The sequence below is a fragment of the Phyllostomus hastatus genome, unplaced genomic scaffold (genome assembly GCF_019186645.2).
Source record: "Phyllostomus hastatus isolate PE091 unplaced genomic scaffold, TTU_PhHast_1.1 phas_contig_40, whole genome shotgun sequence".
In the NCBI taxonomy this organism is placed as follows: Eukaryota; Metazoa; Chordata; class Mammalia; order Chiroptera; family Phyllostomidae; genus Phyllostomus; species Phyllostomus hastatus.
Genome location: NW_025333872.1, coordinates 70,185,948 through 70,204,029, shown reverse-complemented (window position 1 = coordinate 70,204,029; position 18,082 = coordinate 70,185,948). Strand labels below are relative to the sequence as shown.

Below are 18,082 nucleotides of genomic sequence, written 5' to 3'. Positions count from 1 at the left end.
TACAGCAGCAGCTCATAGCCCATGCCCAGCCATTGGTGAGTCAGTAGCTTCGTCAGTATACATGAAAGAGCCTGCCCCAAGTCTAGGCAGTAGCACAACTCTGTTCACCTATGTGTGGTTAGTTATTTTATGGTGAAAGACATCATTTAAAAGTAGTAATATAATTTTAATCTCAGCCATATTCATTAGCCTGACAGCTGTCAGAGGAGAGAGGAGAGGGACTGAATAAGAGAAGATGAAGGGATTAGCCAAAGAACATGTATGCATAACCCACAGGCACAGACATCAGTGTGGTGATGGCAGAGGGAAGTGGGGGGCTGGGTGGCAGTGGGAAAGGTAGGGAGAAATGGGGACATCTGTAGTAGTGTCAACAGTAAAAATAAAGTTTAAAAGAACAACACAAAAAATAGAACAGTAATATAACTTTAATTTCAGCCATATTCATTAGATGTACAATTTTTCTTTTAAAGAAACATGACTCCATTTGTTTACATATTTGAATCAAACTGAAAACCATTGTTTTTGAAAACAGGAAACATAAAGCCTGGTATCTTTAAAAGACAGGGTGGGGAAGAGAGGGAGAGACCTATTTATCTCATCTACAATAAAATAAAAAATTTGGCACCTAAAATATAAAAAGTATAAAAAATGTTTACTTTATGCTCGTGTGTCAGGAAAAAACATGTGTTGGAAATCTGGAGACCTGGGTTCCGTGATCGTGGGAAAGATGATCTAACTTGGCAGGGCCTCGGTTTTTTTCATCTGCTAGAAGATGCATTTGTTGAGGTTACGTTCTTCTAACTTTGAAATCCTGTAGATCTGAAAGCACATTCATGAAAAGCAGCATATCACGTGACTAACGGAAAGAGAACAGGCGTTGGGGTACTACTTTGGTATGTCCTTGAATAAAGGTGAGTGAAATGAAGTGAGACTTATTTTGAATATTAAGTTATTTTAAATAAGCTAAATTTAAATAAGCTACACTATCATTTATTGATAGTGTAATATGTGCAGGTCTTATGAACATTATCTCATTTAATCCTGAGAAAATGAACCCGATATAGGTGTTATTTTTAATCCTATTTGACTAGAGAAACAAAGATTCCAGATTCAGTAATTTGTCCAGAGTCTCAGAGCTAATACATCTCTAGATCCATCTGATTTCAGAACTTGCCTTTTCAGTCATTACACTGTTTACTACATGCACGAAAGAGTTGAGATATTTAAAAATGACTTGTAAATATCGGGTAAAGTAGAGATAAATTCACTAGGATTATAAACATGGATTTCAAGTTTGTTCTAAGTGGTCTCTTGAATAAGTACCAAGAATTTTAATAAGCTCCCACATTTTAAACAAAACGGCTTAACAGACTTGATTTAACTAATTGCACATGCATTATGCTGGATATGGCTGTGAAGTTACACTAACAGTAAGCAAATCACCTCCTTATTAATTGGTCTTTACTGTATCATCAGAGAATACTGTGCAGGGTAAAACAGATACTTTTTCTCCCACCTTCTAACCTCTTCTAGGTGGGTAAATAATCAAATTAACTGAGACAGACAGAGTAACAGGAAAAGTGTACAAAGTTCATTATGGATGGACATGCTGGGGCTGTCATTAGACCTGAGATCCAAAACACATTGGGCAGTTGAGGTTTATATGACATTATGGAGAAAGGAGAAAGCGGGCAGAAGTCTGAGATTTTGGAAAAAATAGGGAATTTACAGGTAGCTGAGGAAGAGTGAAACACAAGGGGAGGCTTGCTAGGCAACCCCAAAACAAGGGGAGGGTCGTGGGTAACAGGGCCCTGTCTGGAAACTTCCTGTCTAGTGCTAGCTAGCTAACAGGCCCTGTCTGTGAACAGCTACTGGGCACCTGTCTGGAAGCTTCTTCTCTACCACTAAAGTGAACATGTTAAGATTCACCTCCTGCCATGACTGGTGTGGCTCAGTGGGTTGGGCGTCATCCCACAAACGGAAAGGCTAACAGTTCAATTCCTGGTCGGGGCACATGCCTGGGTTGCGGGCCAGACCCTCACCTGGGGGTATGCAATAGAGGCAATGTTTCTCTCCTTCTCTTTCTCCCTCCCTTTCACTGTCCCTAGTAAATAAATAAATAAATAAAATCTTTTTAAAAAGTCTTAAAATAATAAATAAAAATAAATAAGCAATTCCCTTCCTGAAGCAGGCCTTTCTATCTGAATCAGTTAGTCAGGAAAGGGAAAGGGTCACATGTTCTGAGTTCTTTGTTTCTTAATAACTGGCTTCAAATCAATATCCCAAGAGTCACAGTTTGGGGTGGTAAAAATTTGGCCCCCTTCAATATGCTTACAAAGAACAATTAGACAAACGACTTTCGCTGTTTCTCCACCTCTGTCATATCCTGGAGACAAACAATGGTGAACTTTGTTTCTCTTTTTCTCTCAAGCTCCTCATACCCAGAGTGAGGAAACTGCCTGTGGGAGCTTGGTATATGGAGACGTGGTTGAAGGTCTTTATATTGATTTATTGCACCTGTGCTGTTTTATACTTGGGGTTTGCTGGTCACATCGAAGGAGTCGCTTTGTTGGAAGAACTGGTCGGAGTGGGCCATGTCATGGGTTTACTACTAAGATCCATTTCCATGACAGTGATGGTCAGGGGGCCCTTGTGTCCAAGTCTGTTTTCTTGGGGCAACACATAGAACTTAAGCTTGTTAATGATTCAGCAGAGATGGACTCATGAACATCTTTTTTTGTGGGGGCAGCGTACTGAACCTGGAGAGAGGGCACAGCGGCCTATCAAGTCTCCTTTGCTGTATTGTAGTGGTAAAGAATGTTTGTTACCACAGGCAACACTTGCCCATTGAGCTTGGTGGTACCCTCATCGGATACACACCGGGCTGTATATAGGTTTTGATGCTGATACCACAGCTGATCATTTGTAGCATTCTTTGCATATATTTCTGCTCTTAGAAATAGGTCAAGATAATAAAACAAATCTAAGTGGCTGCTTATGAGACAAAAAAATGACTGGCCTAGTTCCTCTTTAGGAGGCAGATTATGACTGAGATATATAAGGAGAGTGAAATATGGTCCATGTGCCTCTGTGATTTGCCCTCCTGACTGCACACACATCTCCATCCTCTTGCCAGACCCTAAGGGAAGCCTATTTAAAGCAGCTGAGCTGGGACAGACTGGCTAGGATGGGGAAGACGCCAGCGATTGCCCGCCCAGGGGAAAGTCTCCACAAACTGGGCTGCACAAAGCTCTAGCCATATTGTTTTCATGAAAAAAAACAAAAGTCTTTAACTTCTCCATAATTAAAGAAAAAGGTTTAAAACAAAGTGATGAAAGACCTAGGAAGCAGAGTTGTATACTACAGTAAGTAATCTTCAGTTTGATAGTTTATAATCAAGAGAGGAAGGGTTAACTCAATTACTCAGCTGTTATTGGAGTTTGTGAGTAATTGTTAAATTTATCACCCCACTTGTATAAGTGGAAGTTTATGAAAACAGCCATTCTTTGCAAAATACTTTTTCCTCCACATGAGAAAATGTGACTTTGTTTTCTGCTGTAGTGAAAACTTAAAACCATTACAATGCAAACTTAATGCAAGAAACTTCAGCTTTACTTGACAAAGATACTCAACCACTTTGTATTCTTTAAAGAAAAAAAAGAGTTTCTAAGGCATTCTATTACATTCATACACCATTTCATATGCATGAAACTATTCATTCCCACAGACTAATACAGTAACAACAGAGGTTAAGAAAACAGAAAATTCAGTTCTCAGAAAACCAAGAATTTAGAGGCATATAAAAATGTCTCTGGTTATTAGATTTTTGAAAAATTATACACATATAAACTGTTAACGGCTACAGAAAGCATAAGTAACTGTAGGATGGAGTTTAGGTTATTTGGAAAGCCCTTCCTGATAACGAGAATTATTAAAGTGAATGGGTTACTGGACAGGTCTTCATAGGCTAAAGGAAGAATGTTATGACATGAAGGACTTGGAATGTATAAACATTCAGTATAATCCCACATTCGCCCCTTAAATCTCTTACCTTTTATTGATATATCCAAGGAAAGACAAGATTTTGTTTTGAAACTCAATTTTCAGATATTTAGTCTTCATACTTCACTGTTTTGATTCATCTTTACAGTAAGTTCACAAATTAAGATAAGGCAGGTGTGACAGGCTTAAAAGTGGAAAGTTCAAATAAGGGAACTGACAAAATAATTTTTTATGTTGTATGATAAAGTGGAGTTGTTCTATCTTTTCACATATTAAAAGGGTGATAGGGTGAAGGTTTCTATGCTAATACTATAGCCGGTTTACTCTTGTCACTAGTTCAAAGTGACCCCAGGCAGACTGAAATATTTTTGGTTAGTCTGAATGAGTCCGAGTCCAAAAAGGAAATGTCTAAAAATCAATGGTATGGGCTCAAGAATCAGACAGGTCTGGGTTGGGTCAGAGCTCAAACTGTTAGGTATAATCATGGACAGTTAACCTCTTATCCTTCACTTCCTAATATGTAATATAAAGATAATATTATGTACTCTATAGGACAGTTACGAGCCTTAGATAACAGCTTTCAAACACTTACCATGGAGCTTAGCACAGAGACCAACCAAACATTATTAACAGTTAGTATTACATTTTCTTTTCTTTTTTTGGATCTGTGACTCATAGTGGGTTCTATCAGTTACAGCAGAGGACTCGATTCTCTGACCAACCCTATTCCTGTCTGTTCCTCTGAAGTTAGAAGTAAGGGAGAAGGTGCCACATGGTACCTAGGGAACCATTTCTCATATGCCTCTGATGCTTCAAACAAGTGTCTATGGAAGCTAACGGACTTTTCTCTTTTTGTAGGATCTCCCATTGAGTTCAAAGACTTATTCTTCCAAAGAGTATGAGCTACAGTCACAGTTTATGATGTCATATTTGCTGCAGTGCTGTGTTGCAGTTGCTGTGATATTCACATCTTAATTATTAGATCTTAGATCTTAAAAGAACTGTAAGGGAAGTCAAATTCCATTCTTCAGTAAAGTGCAGAAGTAGGATTAGTCCCATTGTGCAATAAAAACATGAAAAGCTTAAAATACATATCTATCTTTAGATCGTTAAGCTTACTAAGTCATTCCAGATTCTTTAATTTGATTAAGACCCTATCTTGATGAGGTATTTTTAAAGTAAGCTAAATCAGCAACATTTTAATCATATCTCTAGCCATGGATTTTAAAAATTGAATTCAAGTACAATATTATGTGATAGTATTGCCTCAAACCCAAATGCATTTTTTTTCCATTTTTTTTTACTCTGGAAATTGGGATATCTTATGACCAATTTTGGTGGCTCTTTTCTGTAAAAACTGACCTTCAACCAATAGTATATTTTGCAAGTGATGGAACCTTAGACTTAGGAAAATACAAAATTCTCAAATCATCCTGCTTGTGTTACTATTTCCTAAAGTTATTTCTCTCACTTTGTCTTAATCATTGGTAAAATAAACTCATTTAATATATAAAGAAGATAATCTCAAGGCTTCATTAAGGTTTTTGATGCATATGTACATGGAGGTCAAACAGCCATCACTTTAAACAGCTGGACTTTTCTATGTTTCAACATTGCTTTAAAAGTCCCACAGATTTTCCCCTGGCTGGCGTAGCTCAGTGGATTGAGCTCGGGCTGTGAACCAAAGCATCGCAGGTCCGATTCCCAATCAGGGCACATGCCTGGGTTGCAGGCCACGACCCCAAGCAACCGCACAGTGATGTTTCTCTCTCTCTTTCCTCTCTAAAAATAAATACAATCTTTAAAAAAAAAGTCCCACAGATTTCTCAAATAGGATAAGAAATGTCCTATTTGTAACAGCGAGATTCCAACGAGAGAAAAAGCCTCCCTGAGCAGTTTCCAGCTCTCCCTTTCCTCATCCTCAGGGCATCTACTTTCTTTGAGGGTCCCTATGAAAGCTGGGGTAGCACCCATGCCTGTTCACTATTCTGTGCTACTACACAGAGTTCAAAACCTGCTGTATATACAGCATAGAGCCAGGTACACAGTAGTTATTCAATAAAGATCGCCGCGCTCACTGGTGTGAAATATAAAACTGTTCTAATTAGGCATACATATAGCTTTTAACATTGGAGAAAACCAAATTTCTACAAATGTTCTTTCCCATTTTGTCCCCTTTTCCCTACCAAAATTCCTGTGAGTTAATTTTGGGACCAACTTTTGCACAAATAAAAGTCATCAATAAATCAAACCCTAAATGTTCATTTTGTCATGAACTATGAAAACAATATTTTTTGTCCATTTTGGTAGCAAACATGAATACCACCATACCTAAAGATGGAACATCACTTTCAAAAACACATTTGATCACAGATGGAAAACTCAATGGTCAAGTTAATAGAATGAGTGAAATGTGATGTTAAAAGCTGATGATGTGAAACACTGATTGAGAAAAAGTAATAAGTGACTGAAATTACTGACAATGATTTTCTTTAGGAACACTGACAACCCTTAACAATTAGGTGGCAAGTTGGTATGCAAATATTTAAGTCAATTAAACTGAAAAATAATAACCCATATGCAACTGGGACAAAAAACTATAAGAAAAAACAAAGAGGAAGAAAAAGGGAAAAAAGGAGGAAGGGCATTTATCTTAAAATATTTAATCCAAATTTTTTTAAAAATCCTGATTTCTAAAAGTTTATATTCCAAAACAGGAAAAGAATTCTTTAAATGCTGATATTACAATTGGCACAGAATCAACTATTAGATCTTAAATAAAAATTATTTCTATGCCATCTGCTCAGAAATCATGGTTAAAAAGCAAACTTCAAATAGTGCTAAATCCATTTCTTATTTGCTACCTAATTCCATCAGAGCTAACTGAAAATTTAATAACCACAGAGCTTACAGACTGGAGGAACAAGGTGATCTGTTTTGGCTAATTTTTTTACCCACTCCAGACAGAAGAAATTAGACAAACTATAAGCTTGATTTTTTAAAACTAAAATAATGTAAGAAGCCTTCCACTTCTTCCTCTAGTTTTGAGCATAAGTGAAGTACATAATAAAAACATTCTTTATTTTTCATGTGCTTGGCCCAATAGCTTTAGGAACTCTGAAATACTCTTTCAGGCTTTATTGAATGAGAAATATCTGCATACTTTCTACAGCATCAAAAAGAAATTTTCACTGAGGTAGATATAGGGTTCATCATCAGGAGGCATCTATATGCCTATCATGTATGCATGTGATTTTCACAAACACTCTACAAATGTTTGAGTTACAAAATGTATGACACATTCTAGCTTATTATTCTTTGTTTGGTACACTATTATTTAGAGTTCTTATATTTTCACTTTTCCAAGAAACATGGTTAAGAATAAAAGGCAGAGAAAACTGATCACTTCCTACCTTTAAATAATATCATATCCACCAATGTTCAATTGATTTACAAGTTCAGATAAATGCTATTTTCAAGCAAGCTGTGAATTATATCAAATGACTTTGAAGGAAAGAAAGAAAAGCCATGGCTTAACTCCTTAGTGAAAGAAAGCTTTGCTTGAAATTCGTATCAACTTTCTATTCTGAGAAGCAACTCATCCACGTAAAAATAGTAAAAAAGGACTCCATTTAATTAGTGATATGTAGATTTTTGCATAGAAAAAGGTTACAAATGCAAAAAAAACAAAAACAAAAACCAACCCAGGTACAGTAATTTTAAAACAAATATTTAAAAGTATAATTTTGCATAATGTTTAACATTCTTTTTTATTGCTTTCTCCACACAGCAGAGAAATGAAGTGCATAATAATACATGCTGTGTCCTTATCTTTCAAACATAAAATCTCACGTGCTCAATTTCAATGTATTAAGAGATTATTTTGTCATTAAACAAAATAGACAAAACAAAACCAAAACACCATTATGTAGCACTAGTCTAGGCATGGACAAAACTAATTTATGTACATCGCATTGCATACATTCATCTTGGTTGGGGATCAAATGCAATCTTAAACTTGACAAAGAGCATTTAAAAATCGTGGCTTTTCTCTTCCCAATGGTATCTATCTTCCTGTGTGTCACCTCCAGAAATGCAACTTCTCCCAAAAGGATGATAAGAGATAGTACGTTATCAGGACAAAATGAAGAGGATAAATATGTGAAAGTAGTCCTAATGAAACAATAAATTAATCTAAGCGTTTACAAGCTGACATTTTCAAGTTGGCATGGATCAGATAGCCTCGGGTGGGCACACAGTAGGCGAGTGCTCCTAGGCGCACTCTATAAAAGTACAGTTTAGATAAAAAGCACCACATTTTCAGCCAGGAAAGAGAAAGGTGCCTAGGGGCGTGCAGGCGAGGCAGAATGCTTGTCAATCTGAGCAACTGAGGGAGTAACTGCTTATACCAATTCACTGCTGAATGTTGCCACTTGGCAAGTCTGTACAAAGAAAGCAAAGTAAGATAAAACTAGGCCTTTCAACTTTAAAATTATTTCCAGCACTCCTTTTGGCCAATAAAAACCTGTTGGTTTCAACAGGGTACTCTTCTCTGGCATTGTATGTCTGCAGCTTAACACAAGCCTCTGTCCCTTTCCTTTCTTAACCTAACTTCTATGCTCTGTCCTTGTGCAATGTTACATGTTCAGAAAAAAACTTCACTAGCTCAGGCACTTATAAAACACTTATATATATTTTTTCCATCCAGTTTCAAGAGAATTCAGTCAGGGCACTTTTCTTCTCCAATGTAGATATACTGATGCACTGCCGGATGGTACAGTCTGTATATTTTCCAGAAAACTCTAAATGGAAGCAAGTGTGAAGTTTTCAAAAGTTGTCGATGTCAGTTACCAAGCTGCCTTAAACAATAAAAAGGGGAGAAAAAGGTAATACCACATTTCCACTTCTGAGGTTTGTGTCCAAATAGCTTTATTGTTGCTTTGTGGATCTGTAGACATCCCTATGGCTACCTTCAGGGTGCGGACGTGTTAAGCTGACTCTGAAATGAAGGACATTCAGTTACTATTGCAAGAAGTTCAGTGAAAACCTAAAAGGCGCCTACTTCTGTCCCCCAGGGCCGGTACGGTTTACTGTTTGTTCCACTGCTTGTCTGCTGCGGACTGGACGTGGCTGACACCGATAAGGGCGGGCTGATGGCTGTGGCAGCGGCCACTGCTGCAGCTGCGTTTGGGGGGAGCATGGGGAAGGCCCCTGCGAAGGACAGAGGGAAGCTGTGTGCTGCTGCGGTGGCTGCTGCAGCGGCTGCGTGGACAGTGGCTGAGAGGGACAGGAGGGAAGTGGAGAGGGGTGGCACACACGGGGCAACGCTGCCTGTCGACGGCATCCGAAGGGCGGAATCTGCGTGGGCAAACGTGGCTGTGAGGAGAGCAGAGCCGTGAGCAGAAGGCACTTCTGAAGTTGTGGAGAGGCGACAAGGCGTTGACTCCGAGGCGTGGAGTCCGTTGGGTTGGAGCAGGGCTGCGGGGAGGTGGTGGAAGGCTGCAGCCCAGTGGTGCGGATGTAGCGGGTGGTGGTGGTGGGCCAGGGAGGACGTCATTGCCGCCGCCTCCCGCTGCGAGGCACAGGTGCTGAGATGAGAGACCAGTCGCACCCGCAGTGGATCTGACGAGTCCAGGCCTTCCACCGAGCTCAGATACCTAGCCACTTCTGTTAAGCACTCGCGGAATCCAATGCTCATGAAGTCCATGGCAAGGGCATGGGCATCAAAGTAACCTAAAAACAGGTTTGAGCCAAGTGGGGGCCAGGAGAGAAGAGAGAGGAAGGAGAAAATTATCCAGATACCAAGAGTCCCACCAACTTTATTCCACTCTGTCCTTCAGAATGTATAAGCAAAGGACAATTCTTCCTGAAAACGATGCCAACTATGTATGGTTGTAATTTTTGCAGAAGTTAAGGGAGTTTACTTTGCAACTCATATGTGTGACAATTCTAGCAATGCTATATACAACAGTTGTTTTTGCAACCAAATATCACAGTGGGGGGGAAATTAAGAAGATCCATGTTTCAAATGCTTACAGAAAAAAAATGGCATCTCTCCTTTAGTACTGTGTAATAGTGAAATTCCCTAGTCAACTTCTTCATGCTAATACAGAGTTCCAGTCTCTCTGTCTCTGTCGCATGACTTGAAGATTGAAGGGCCCTTACAGCAGTTGTGAGTCTTGGAAGATGTGGGCCCACACTGCCAGCCCCTCTTCAAGGCCCACACGTTATCCTGCTTGATGACTGGTTTAATGACCTAGCCGTCAGGCCACTTATATGTGCTTGCTTGGAAATGCGTGTTCATAAATTATTCCGGGATAAATTTTAGGACTTTTCAGGTAGCCAAGAATAACAACCAAGATGGAACTTAGTTTTTATAAGAAGGCATAAGAACAATGATACTTTTTAGAAGTATACCTCATGCCAAATATTTGAAACCCTGCCTGATAAGGACTCTTAGTCTTGTGGTTACCAATGCCAAGGGAGGCAGGGCAATCCAATGACTTTCCTTGCACCGTCACTCACTCAGTCGGCCTCCCGATACCCAACGGCAGCAGGTGCAGAGACGGCCTCATGGGGCTGGGGCCTCTGAGCTCAGAGCACTCGTGAGGCCTCCCTGTGCAGCAGTGCACTTCTGCCTCTGCTCACAGGCGAGGCAGCGGCCAAGCTGGGCTGCAGCCTTAGTTTTTAAGATTTCATTTAGTTCTCTTCCTCATTATGTAAAAATGTTTGCATCCTACACTTTGGGTTCTATTTCAAACAGTAGAATTAAAAAAAAAAAGTGCCCATCCATTCAGGATGGTTCCCTGAGAAAATGCAACCCAGGTTAGACCACACCATGTGGGCTTGCCAGTACAATGATCAGTCCTACCTGACACACAAACAACCAAATGCAAACAGGAGGTTAGAGATGATCTTTTTCCCCTTTTTCTTCTCTTCCTGTCCCCCCCCACCCCCCATTAAATCAGAGCTAGGACTCAGTATAATGCAGCTATTCCAAATGCAGTGACTCTAGGATTATCATTTCATTGTCATTTTCAGATTTTGGTTGGACTTGGATTTAGAGGTGATAGTCGGGGCTGTGTTCCACGGGTCCTCTGCAGTATGGCCATTGTGGAGTTAAAAACTGAACTGCTGCCATACCAACTGGTAAACAGCTTCTTGCCTCCAATGCCCTGTTCCTGCCATGGTCTAGGGCAAACTATGACACTACACAGTAAAAAGGCTGACAGTAAGCACAGCAGCCTCTAGAGTGTAGGGGCAGCAGCACTTAGTCCCTTGTGGTATCCCGTCCTTACTGAGTTGTCAAATATATTAAATAACACCCTTGGCTAAGGTGAATAGCAAAGGCTTGTTTGAAGGGTGAAAAAGAGACAAAAGGGTGAAATCCAGTCTGAATGAGAAATGGGATGATAAAATCTGAATGAATATTACAAGCTTTTGCAATCTCAAGTCTATGTTTAGCATGAGGTAAGGGTCTGTCCCTGACCCTCTAGACAATTTTCCCAAACTCACTATGGAATACAGAGGACATCTCTCCAGGGCACTGGACTTAGGGCACCTTCTCCTGCTTGCTCTTGGCAGGAATGACTGCTCTATTAACAGTTCCCAGTAGAGATTCACTACCTACACTTCAAATACTCTGTCTGGTCTGAATCCAAGGCCAACCAAAATCTGAACAGAACAATGGAAAACATTCTAGAGTCACTTCCTTTGAAAGCTGCATTATACTGAGTTCTAGCTCAGATTTCATGGCGGGGAGGGTGGGGTTGGGGACATGGAAAGAAGAAAAAGAGAGAAAGGTTGCCTCTAACCTCCTGCTTATGTTTGAATGTTTGTGTATTTGTTTTGTCTTTCTGTACAGATTCCAGCGTGCGCTTCTGAAGTCCCAAACAAATCTCTGACCAGGCAGCTGTGAATGAAGCTTTACTCCCACAGTATTATGAAAGCAAACACAAGCCCAGGGTCAAGTGCTTCTTTTGTCCCAGAAGTTCTTTCCCACGAGTTCAATCCTGCCATTAGCATTGATTTCCACGGCTTTAATCTGGGACCTCCTATCTCAGCTTGTTAAAGAACTGTTCAACTATGACTTCCTTACAATCTTGGGAGGGGTGGGCAGGGAATGAAAAAAAAAGAAAAGTGGAGGGGGGCGGAAACGAAGTCACCTCCTTACCTTTACCCCCGGTTGCTTGAAGCATCTTCAAATGATCCACTGTCATTTGTAATATTTCAGCTTTTTCTAACTTTGCAGATCCCTGAATAAACAAATAATAAGGTCTTATAAATCCTATCAAAACTAATTAGGAACATTTTACACCGGGTTTTCAATTTTCCCTCTCGCTAGAAAATTCTAAGTTTAATTTTTTCACAGAAAAATCTGAGTTCCTTCAACCTTTAAATGAAAACACTAATTGCTTGTCACACCTAATGACAAATATTTGACATTTTAACTTTTGCATCCAATCAGTATCTTGGTTAATAGTATACTTAATTTTTATTACCAATTATATATAGAACATCCAATAGTCCTATATGATGCTGAAGTCTAGATCACTTGAATACAACTCTGGAGATTAAAAACATAGGATCTTAAATTGTTGTTGAAAATATATATATTTTTTAAAAATTCTAATAAGTGTTTAAGGTAAGGTAATTCATACAAACCACTGGTAAGCAGAACCAAAAATAAAAGGGAAGATTTAGTATTTTGCTCCATAACTACCAGCAGGTGTCACTGTGAATTCCAAGATAAATAAGAAAGCATAATTTACAACTTATCTAGTAAGTATCAGCAATGTGTAAGGATATTTAAACCCTTTAAAATAGTTTAAAAAATTTTTTTTCTCATTACCATTTAGTCTCCTTATAAAATTGTCTTGGGAATGTGTTTTTATGTTCCCCCCTTTTAAAATTAGGCAACCCCTGGAAAGCAATTGAAAAATCTATCACCTCAAGCTGCCTCAGAGTGCTGTGGGTGGCTTCTAATTTCCTGGAAGAGCTCAATAATTAAATCAATATGTTTCTCTGAAAAGGAAACTGAAGTTTATGCTTTGCTTGTTTTGTGAAAATTATCAGCACAATTCCAGTTACTTAAATTGTTTGAAAGAACACTCTTCTAAGTCATACTGTGACAGGGCCAGCTCACTACGTGTTGGTAGCCAAGCTTTGCAAATGCGGAAGTCTGTGTTTACGGTGACTAACTACTGAACAACTGAGGTCTGAGGTTTGCTTTTAAGGTTTAAGTCGACATTTAAGGGGGGAAAAATGTAACATACAAAAAAAAATTCACCACACTAATGGCTCCTCATAACTGTAAACATTTCAATACTCAAAGTAAAAATATCACTGAATACTGATATTTTCATTTTCAGCCTCTTGTCATTGAAAGAGTGCTACTAATCAAAACTGTAATTTCTGTATTACATTTACTTAATCAAAGACAGTTTCAGCATACAGAATGGGTGCCTGTGTTTCTCTTACAAATGTATAATCAATAGCATATTATATCTTGTACTTCCATCAGTGTTCAATGTTTCCATGAAGATACATGGTAGTTTCCGTGAAAATGAGTAATAATAAAATTGCAGTTTCTGGGTAATTTCCAAGGGCTTTATAATATTTGTGGCTCATGAAATAAGTGTGCAAAATCTTTTTTTTTTTTCGGTAAAGGAATACTTACTTGAATTCTGAATAGGGCATATGGCTAGTTTGATTTTAACCAAACCTCCAAAAAGATGCTTCAAATTGAACATCATTCTTTTAACCCAGAAATAAAACCATGTGGATTGATCAATACATTTTATTAGTATTATTACTAAGGAAATAGAGCTTGAGATGGTACTTCCTGGGCTTTCATTATTTTTAAAATAAATAAGCTTACTTTTTAAAAAACTGCTTGAAACAAAAAATGAAATTTCACTTTTTTTTTTTTGAAGAATACTACATACATCTTGGTTTTAAACAAAACCACTACTGGTCTTCATAGAAAGAACAGAGAAAGCAAGAACACTGTTACCCTTAAGGGGAAAATAAGCTCAAGAATGGAAATGTTTTGCAACTTCACCATGGATTATGTTTTTAATAGTTTTGCCACAACAAAGCATTTTACTGAAATCACTGCTATGTGCCAGATCAGGGCACATACACCATTATTTTAATGAGCTTTAACAGGAACCCACATTCCCAGATGAGAGAATCAGGTTTTTTAAGCTTTTTGGTTGGAGTGGTCAGGGGTGAGGGTAGCTTACTTGTTTTTCAAACGCTGTTGGCACCAGTCGTCTCAACTCAGATAAACTGTTATTTATCCGATCTCGACGCCTTTTCTCTATTATCTATCCCGAAAAAGCAAAAGAACAAAAATTTATGAATACACAAATGATAAAATGACTCGTAATGTAAAGATATAACTATTACACATTAGGCTGGACTGCATGAAATAGAAAGAAAAAAAATCACATACCCCTCTCCTTTTCTTTCTTGCCATTATCTGAGATGTTGTTGTTGGAGAATTCGATCTAATCACAGAGCTAGAACTTTGCCTACGAAATAGGAAGAGTATGTCAGGTGCTGCATTAACATAACAATAGTTTCTTCAGAGTACTTGATGGCACATTAATATCGAGTGACTGCACAGTTCAGGTCTGTGTTACTTTATTCTAAATTCTTGCTTTACTCTTCACATACTTTGCTTTCAGCCTGTATTTTCAGGTAGGATCATGCCCTTTATTCCCCCCAAGCTTTAATGAGTATTCCAGATACCAAATCAATTGGCAAAAATATCCCTAAACTTTTACTAAGTCTCCCAGGGAAATAATTATGGGCAGTCAGGGTGAGAAATTAGATATTAGTACTTCCTACTTGTACTCATAAATGTTTCTTAAAAGTCAACTAATCTATAATGGCATCCTCCTCTTTCCAGTCACATACTGAACAAAGCAAAGCTATTTTAAAATAAAGGCCATGTTTAGTACCACTATCAAACAGATACACAGTCATCACATGTCAAACTGTTGTCTCTAGATGCAATCATAAAATAAACTGAAGTTGTCTATTTCAGTCATATTTCACAAGGAAAAAAATGACAAACTTAATATTTTGTATACTAATCTTCCAAACGAATGTCCCAAATTAAATATGCTACTGGTAGGAAAATGAAAATTAGATCAACTACTAGGTAAATGTTTTACTTTGAAAATTAAATGTGTGGGTGAATAACTTTGTGCCTTCAAACTGAGCTTAAACGTCTCAGAGCTGCAACTCATCTTGAGTTTCCTCATGAAAAAGTATTTTATATTGAAAGTTTAATACAATCTTATTGTTACTTAGAATTTTTGACATCCTTTCTAGTTTGTATCTGCTACTCTTCATAATTCATAGATCCTATGCTTCTTTATGTTCTCAGATTCTCTGGGTTCCTATTATTTGTTCATTTTAAAAATGTTGCACACACCAGGTTCTTATTACCTCATCTTCTCACTTCTGGATCTTATTTCTGAATTAACTGTCTTCCTCATTCCCACCCCTTTTTAACTGGTTTCGCCTTTCACATGACATCTTCTGTTTTTCTGATCTTATTCTTTGACACAAGAACATTTTAATAATTAGAAGATACGTTGCAAACAACGTTTCATGTAAATATCTTTGCTCTTGCTGATTTCAGACTTTGGTTGGTATGTATTAGAATAACAGCACTGAAGGAACAAAAACGGTATTGAAAGTTTTCCAAAGGTAGGAAGAATTTTGCTCTCTGAGTGACAGCTGCAGATAAATAATTAAGGTGCTTCTGGGGATGCCCATTAGAAACAATTATCGTTTGACCCGCCTTGGCACTAAAATGCCTCAGTAATCTCCCTCTGTCACTGAAACTGGAGGTCTGGCTTCTGTGATCAAGACCACGATCTTTTCCAGACTTAAGAACGAGTAGTCAAAGAGATGATGCCCGAAATGGTGTCACTCACTCTCCTGTCAGCCAAGTCACACAGTCAACCTGGAAAGCTCAACCTAGTTAGACGTTACATCGTAAATTGCTTTAATTTCTCCAAGTAAGCAAGTTATCTTTTCGGTCTCTTTAAAAATAAAAATTTGTTTTTCTTTTCACTTGGCTCATTTTTCGAACGCACCCCAAATAGTTTCAGTGTCGGTGCGTCGACAGTCGCCGGGACCTGTTTGTCCGCGGGCCCTACACTGACAGCCAGACATCCTCCCTCGCCAAATCCTTCACTTTCAGTCGCGTCCCCCTGTCCTCTGCGCCCCACCCCTAGGGTGAAAACCGACATCGCTCGCCCCACCCAACGCAGGCTTCTGAGCACCCATCACTCTAGAGTTTCTCGAGCAAAACTTTTCCCGCTTCGTTAAGACGCCGCAAAAAAGAGCCTAGAGATTTCCAAGGAGCGGCTCCTACACAAAGCTCCCCGACGCCTCGGGCTCCGGGCAGCTCTCGCAGAGCCCGCGCTCACCCCGAGTAATTGTTCTCGCTCCCCACGTCAATGGTCTCGTCCATGTCGCTCTCGGAGGTCGTCTCCTCGCAAGGGCGCTTCATCGCGGTGAAGACGGCGCGGGGCGCAGCCCGGCCGGAGCCACGAATGCCGAGCGTGGCGCAGCGACCTCCCTGTCTGCCTCCTCCCTCCCTCCCTCCCTCCCTCGGCCCGGGGAGGCGCAGCTCGGGCGCCGGCGCGGTCTGCTCCTCCAGGCTCTTTCCCACGCCGCAGCCCAGCTCGGCCGCAAGAGCCGGCGCCGGCCACGCCCCCCCAGCGGGCGGGGCCACCTCTTAAGCCTCCTCCTGCATACCCCCGCCACCCCGGTGGGTACCGCCTCCTCCGGGTCGACGTGGCCTGCAATTGGCTGGGGCGAAGAGGCGGGGCCGCACTCGACCTTGCCCGCCGGGAGGCTCAGGCTGAAGCGTGGGAACACAGTCTCACACCTGGGCCCTAGGAGCCGCGCTCTGGAAGGGAGAGGCGGTGGCGAGAGTGAGCGCCAGGCTGCTGTCTCTATCCAGGAAAGAGCGCAGAGGTGGGGGCCGGCACCGCGAGGGCGGGTCGGCCCGGGGCGGGCGTTTGGACCTCGGGCCTTGGCCCTTTTTCTCACCCCGCCGTCTGCCGGTAGAGTTTCAGCCCAGAGTTTAGAGAATAACCCCAAGCGCGTGGCTGAGTTTGAGCGAGCGTGTGTGACGTCGGGAGGCGCGGTGGCTTAACCAAGCCGCCCCACTCGGCTGGTCTTGGCTGGACCAAAACTGCTGACTGGCTGACCCCGGCGGTCACATTTGCCCTCTGGGGTTTTTGAAAACCTTAAATCAGAGTTACTTTCCTCCCTGGCAATTCCCGAGGCTCATTACGCGGCCTCTGGGCTGCGAGCAGATAAGCACGTGAGTTTTCCCTACCAGGTACCTAACCGCTGGCGGTCGGAGGGTCTGAGGTTGGCCCCCACACGATTTTCAATTTGCTCTACGTCCTTTATTTCCATTTGGCCACTGGGGCTGTGGATAGTGGATCCCACTGAGTAGACCGTGCCTGGAGTTGTGTCTACTGTGGTGGCAGGAAGGACTAGACCAATAATGCGGGTATTTCAGGACACAATTTTGGTAGGTTTTCAAGTTCGAGTTTTTCGGGCTTGGATTATCCAGATAATTTTAATTTTCCACTCTTCCTGGTGTGTGCAATCGTAGCGGTAATTTTAATTAGAATACCGGACGTGAAAAATCACTCTGGAAATTGAATTTGTTTTCTAAAGTTCGAATTCGTGTCCCGTTTTCAGTGCATCGGAAACTGCGGGTTGTAAAAACTCTGGATGTGCTTTCAAAACATGTTTTCAAGCTTCTCTTTACATGCTCTGCGGTACTTTTGAACCGGCTACGCAGATGTGCTTCCGCGAGGGCAGCCGGGGTCAGTTTGCCAGCCCCGGCGCTGCGGTACCGGGAGGCGGGAGGCGCGCGGCGCGCTAGTAGGGGTCCAGACGGAGACTCCACTCGTTGCGCCTGGAAAGTTCCGTGCTTAGTGGAAAAAAGCCTCCGAGAAAGTGCTACTTATCAGTCTCCACCACCCTTCACCACGGACCGATTCATATTTTCCTGGAGATCTGCTAAGGG

General features: G+C 40.7%; 1 protein-coding gene across 1 annotated transcript; it reads right to left on the bottom strand.

The window, feature by feature from the left end:
* Positions 1–7,117: 7,117 nt before the first annotated feature.
* HEY2 (hes related family bHLH transcription factor with YRPW motif 2) lies at positions 7,118–16,617 on the bottom strand. Its single transcript, XM_045842748.1, has 5 exons — positions 16,458–16,617; positions 14,462–14,540; positions 14,250–14,333; positions 12,176–12,257; positions 7,118–9,735 (listed from the first exon to the last, which is right to left on the bottom strand). The coding sequence occupies exons 1-5, from the start codon at positions 16,538–16,540 to the stop codon at positions 9,050–9,052; spliced, it is 1,014 nt and encodes a 337-aa protein (XP_045698704.1). The 5' UTR covers positions 16,541–16,617; the 3' UTR covers positions 7,118–9,049.
* Between the last annotated feature and the right edge of the window lie 1,465 nt (positions 16,618–18,082).

Excerpts from the sequence above, each read along its gene's own strand:
- HEY2 (XM_045842748.1), bottom strand. The coding sequence starts at position 16,540 with ATGAAGCGCCCTTGCGAGGAGACGACCTCCGAGAGCGACATGGACGAG. Across the intron at positions 14,334-14,461 it reads CAAGAAAGAAAAGGAGAGGG|ATAATAGAGAAAAGGCGTCG; the intron begins GTATGTGATTTT and ends TTTTCGGGATAG. Across the intron at positions 12,258-14,249 it reads CAACAGCGTTTGAAAAACAA|GGATCTGCAAAGTTAGAAAA; the intron begins GTAAGCTACCCT and ends TTGTTTATTCAG.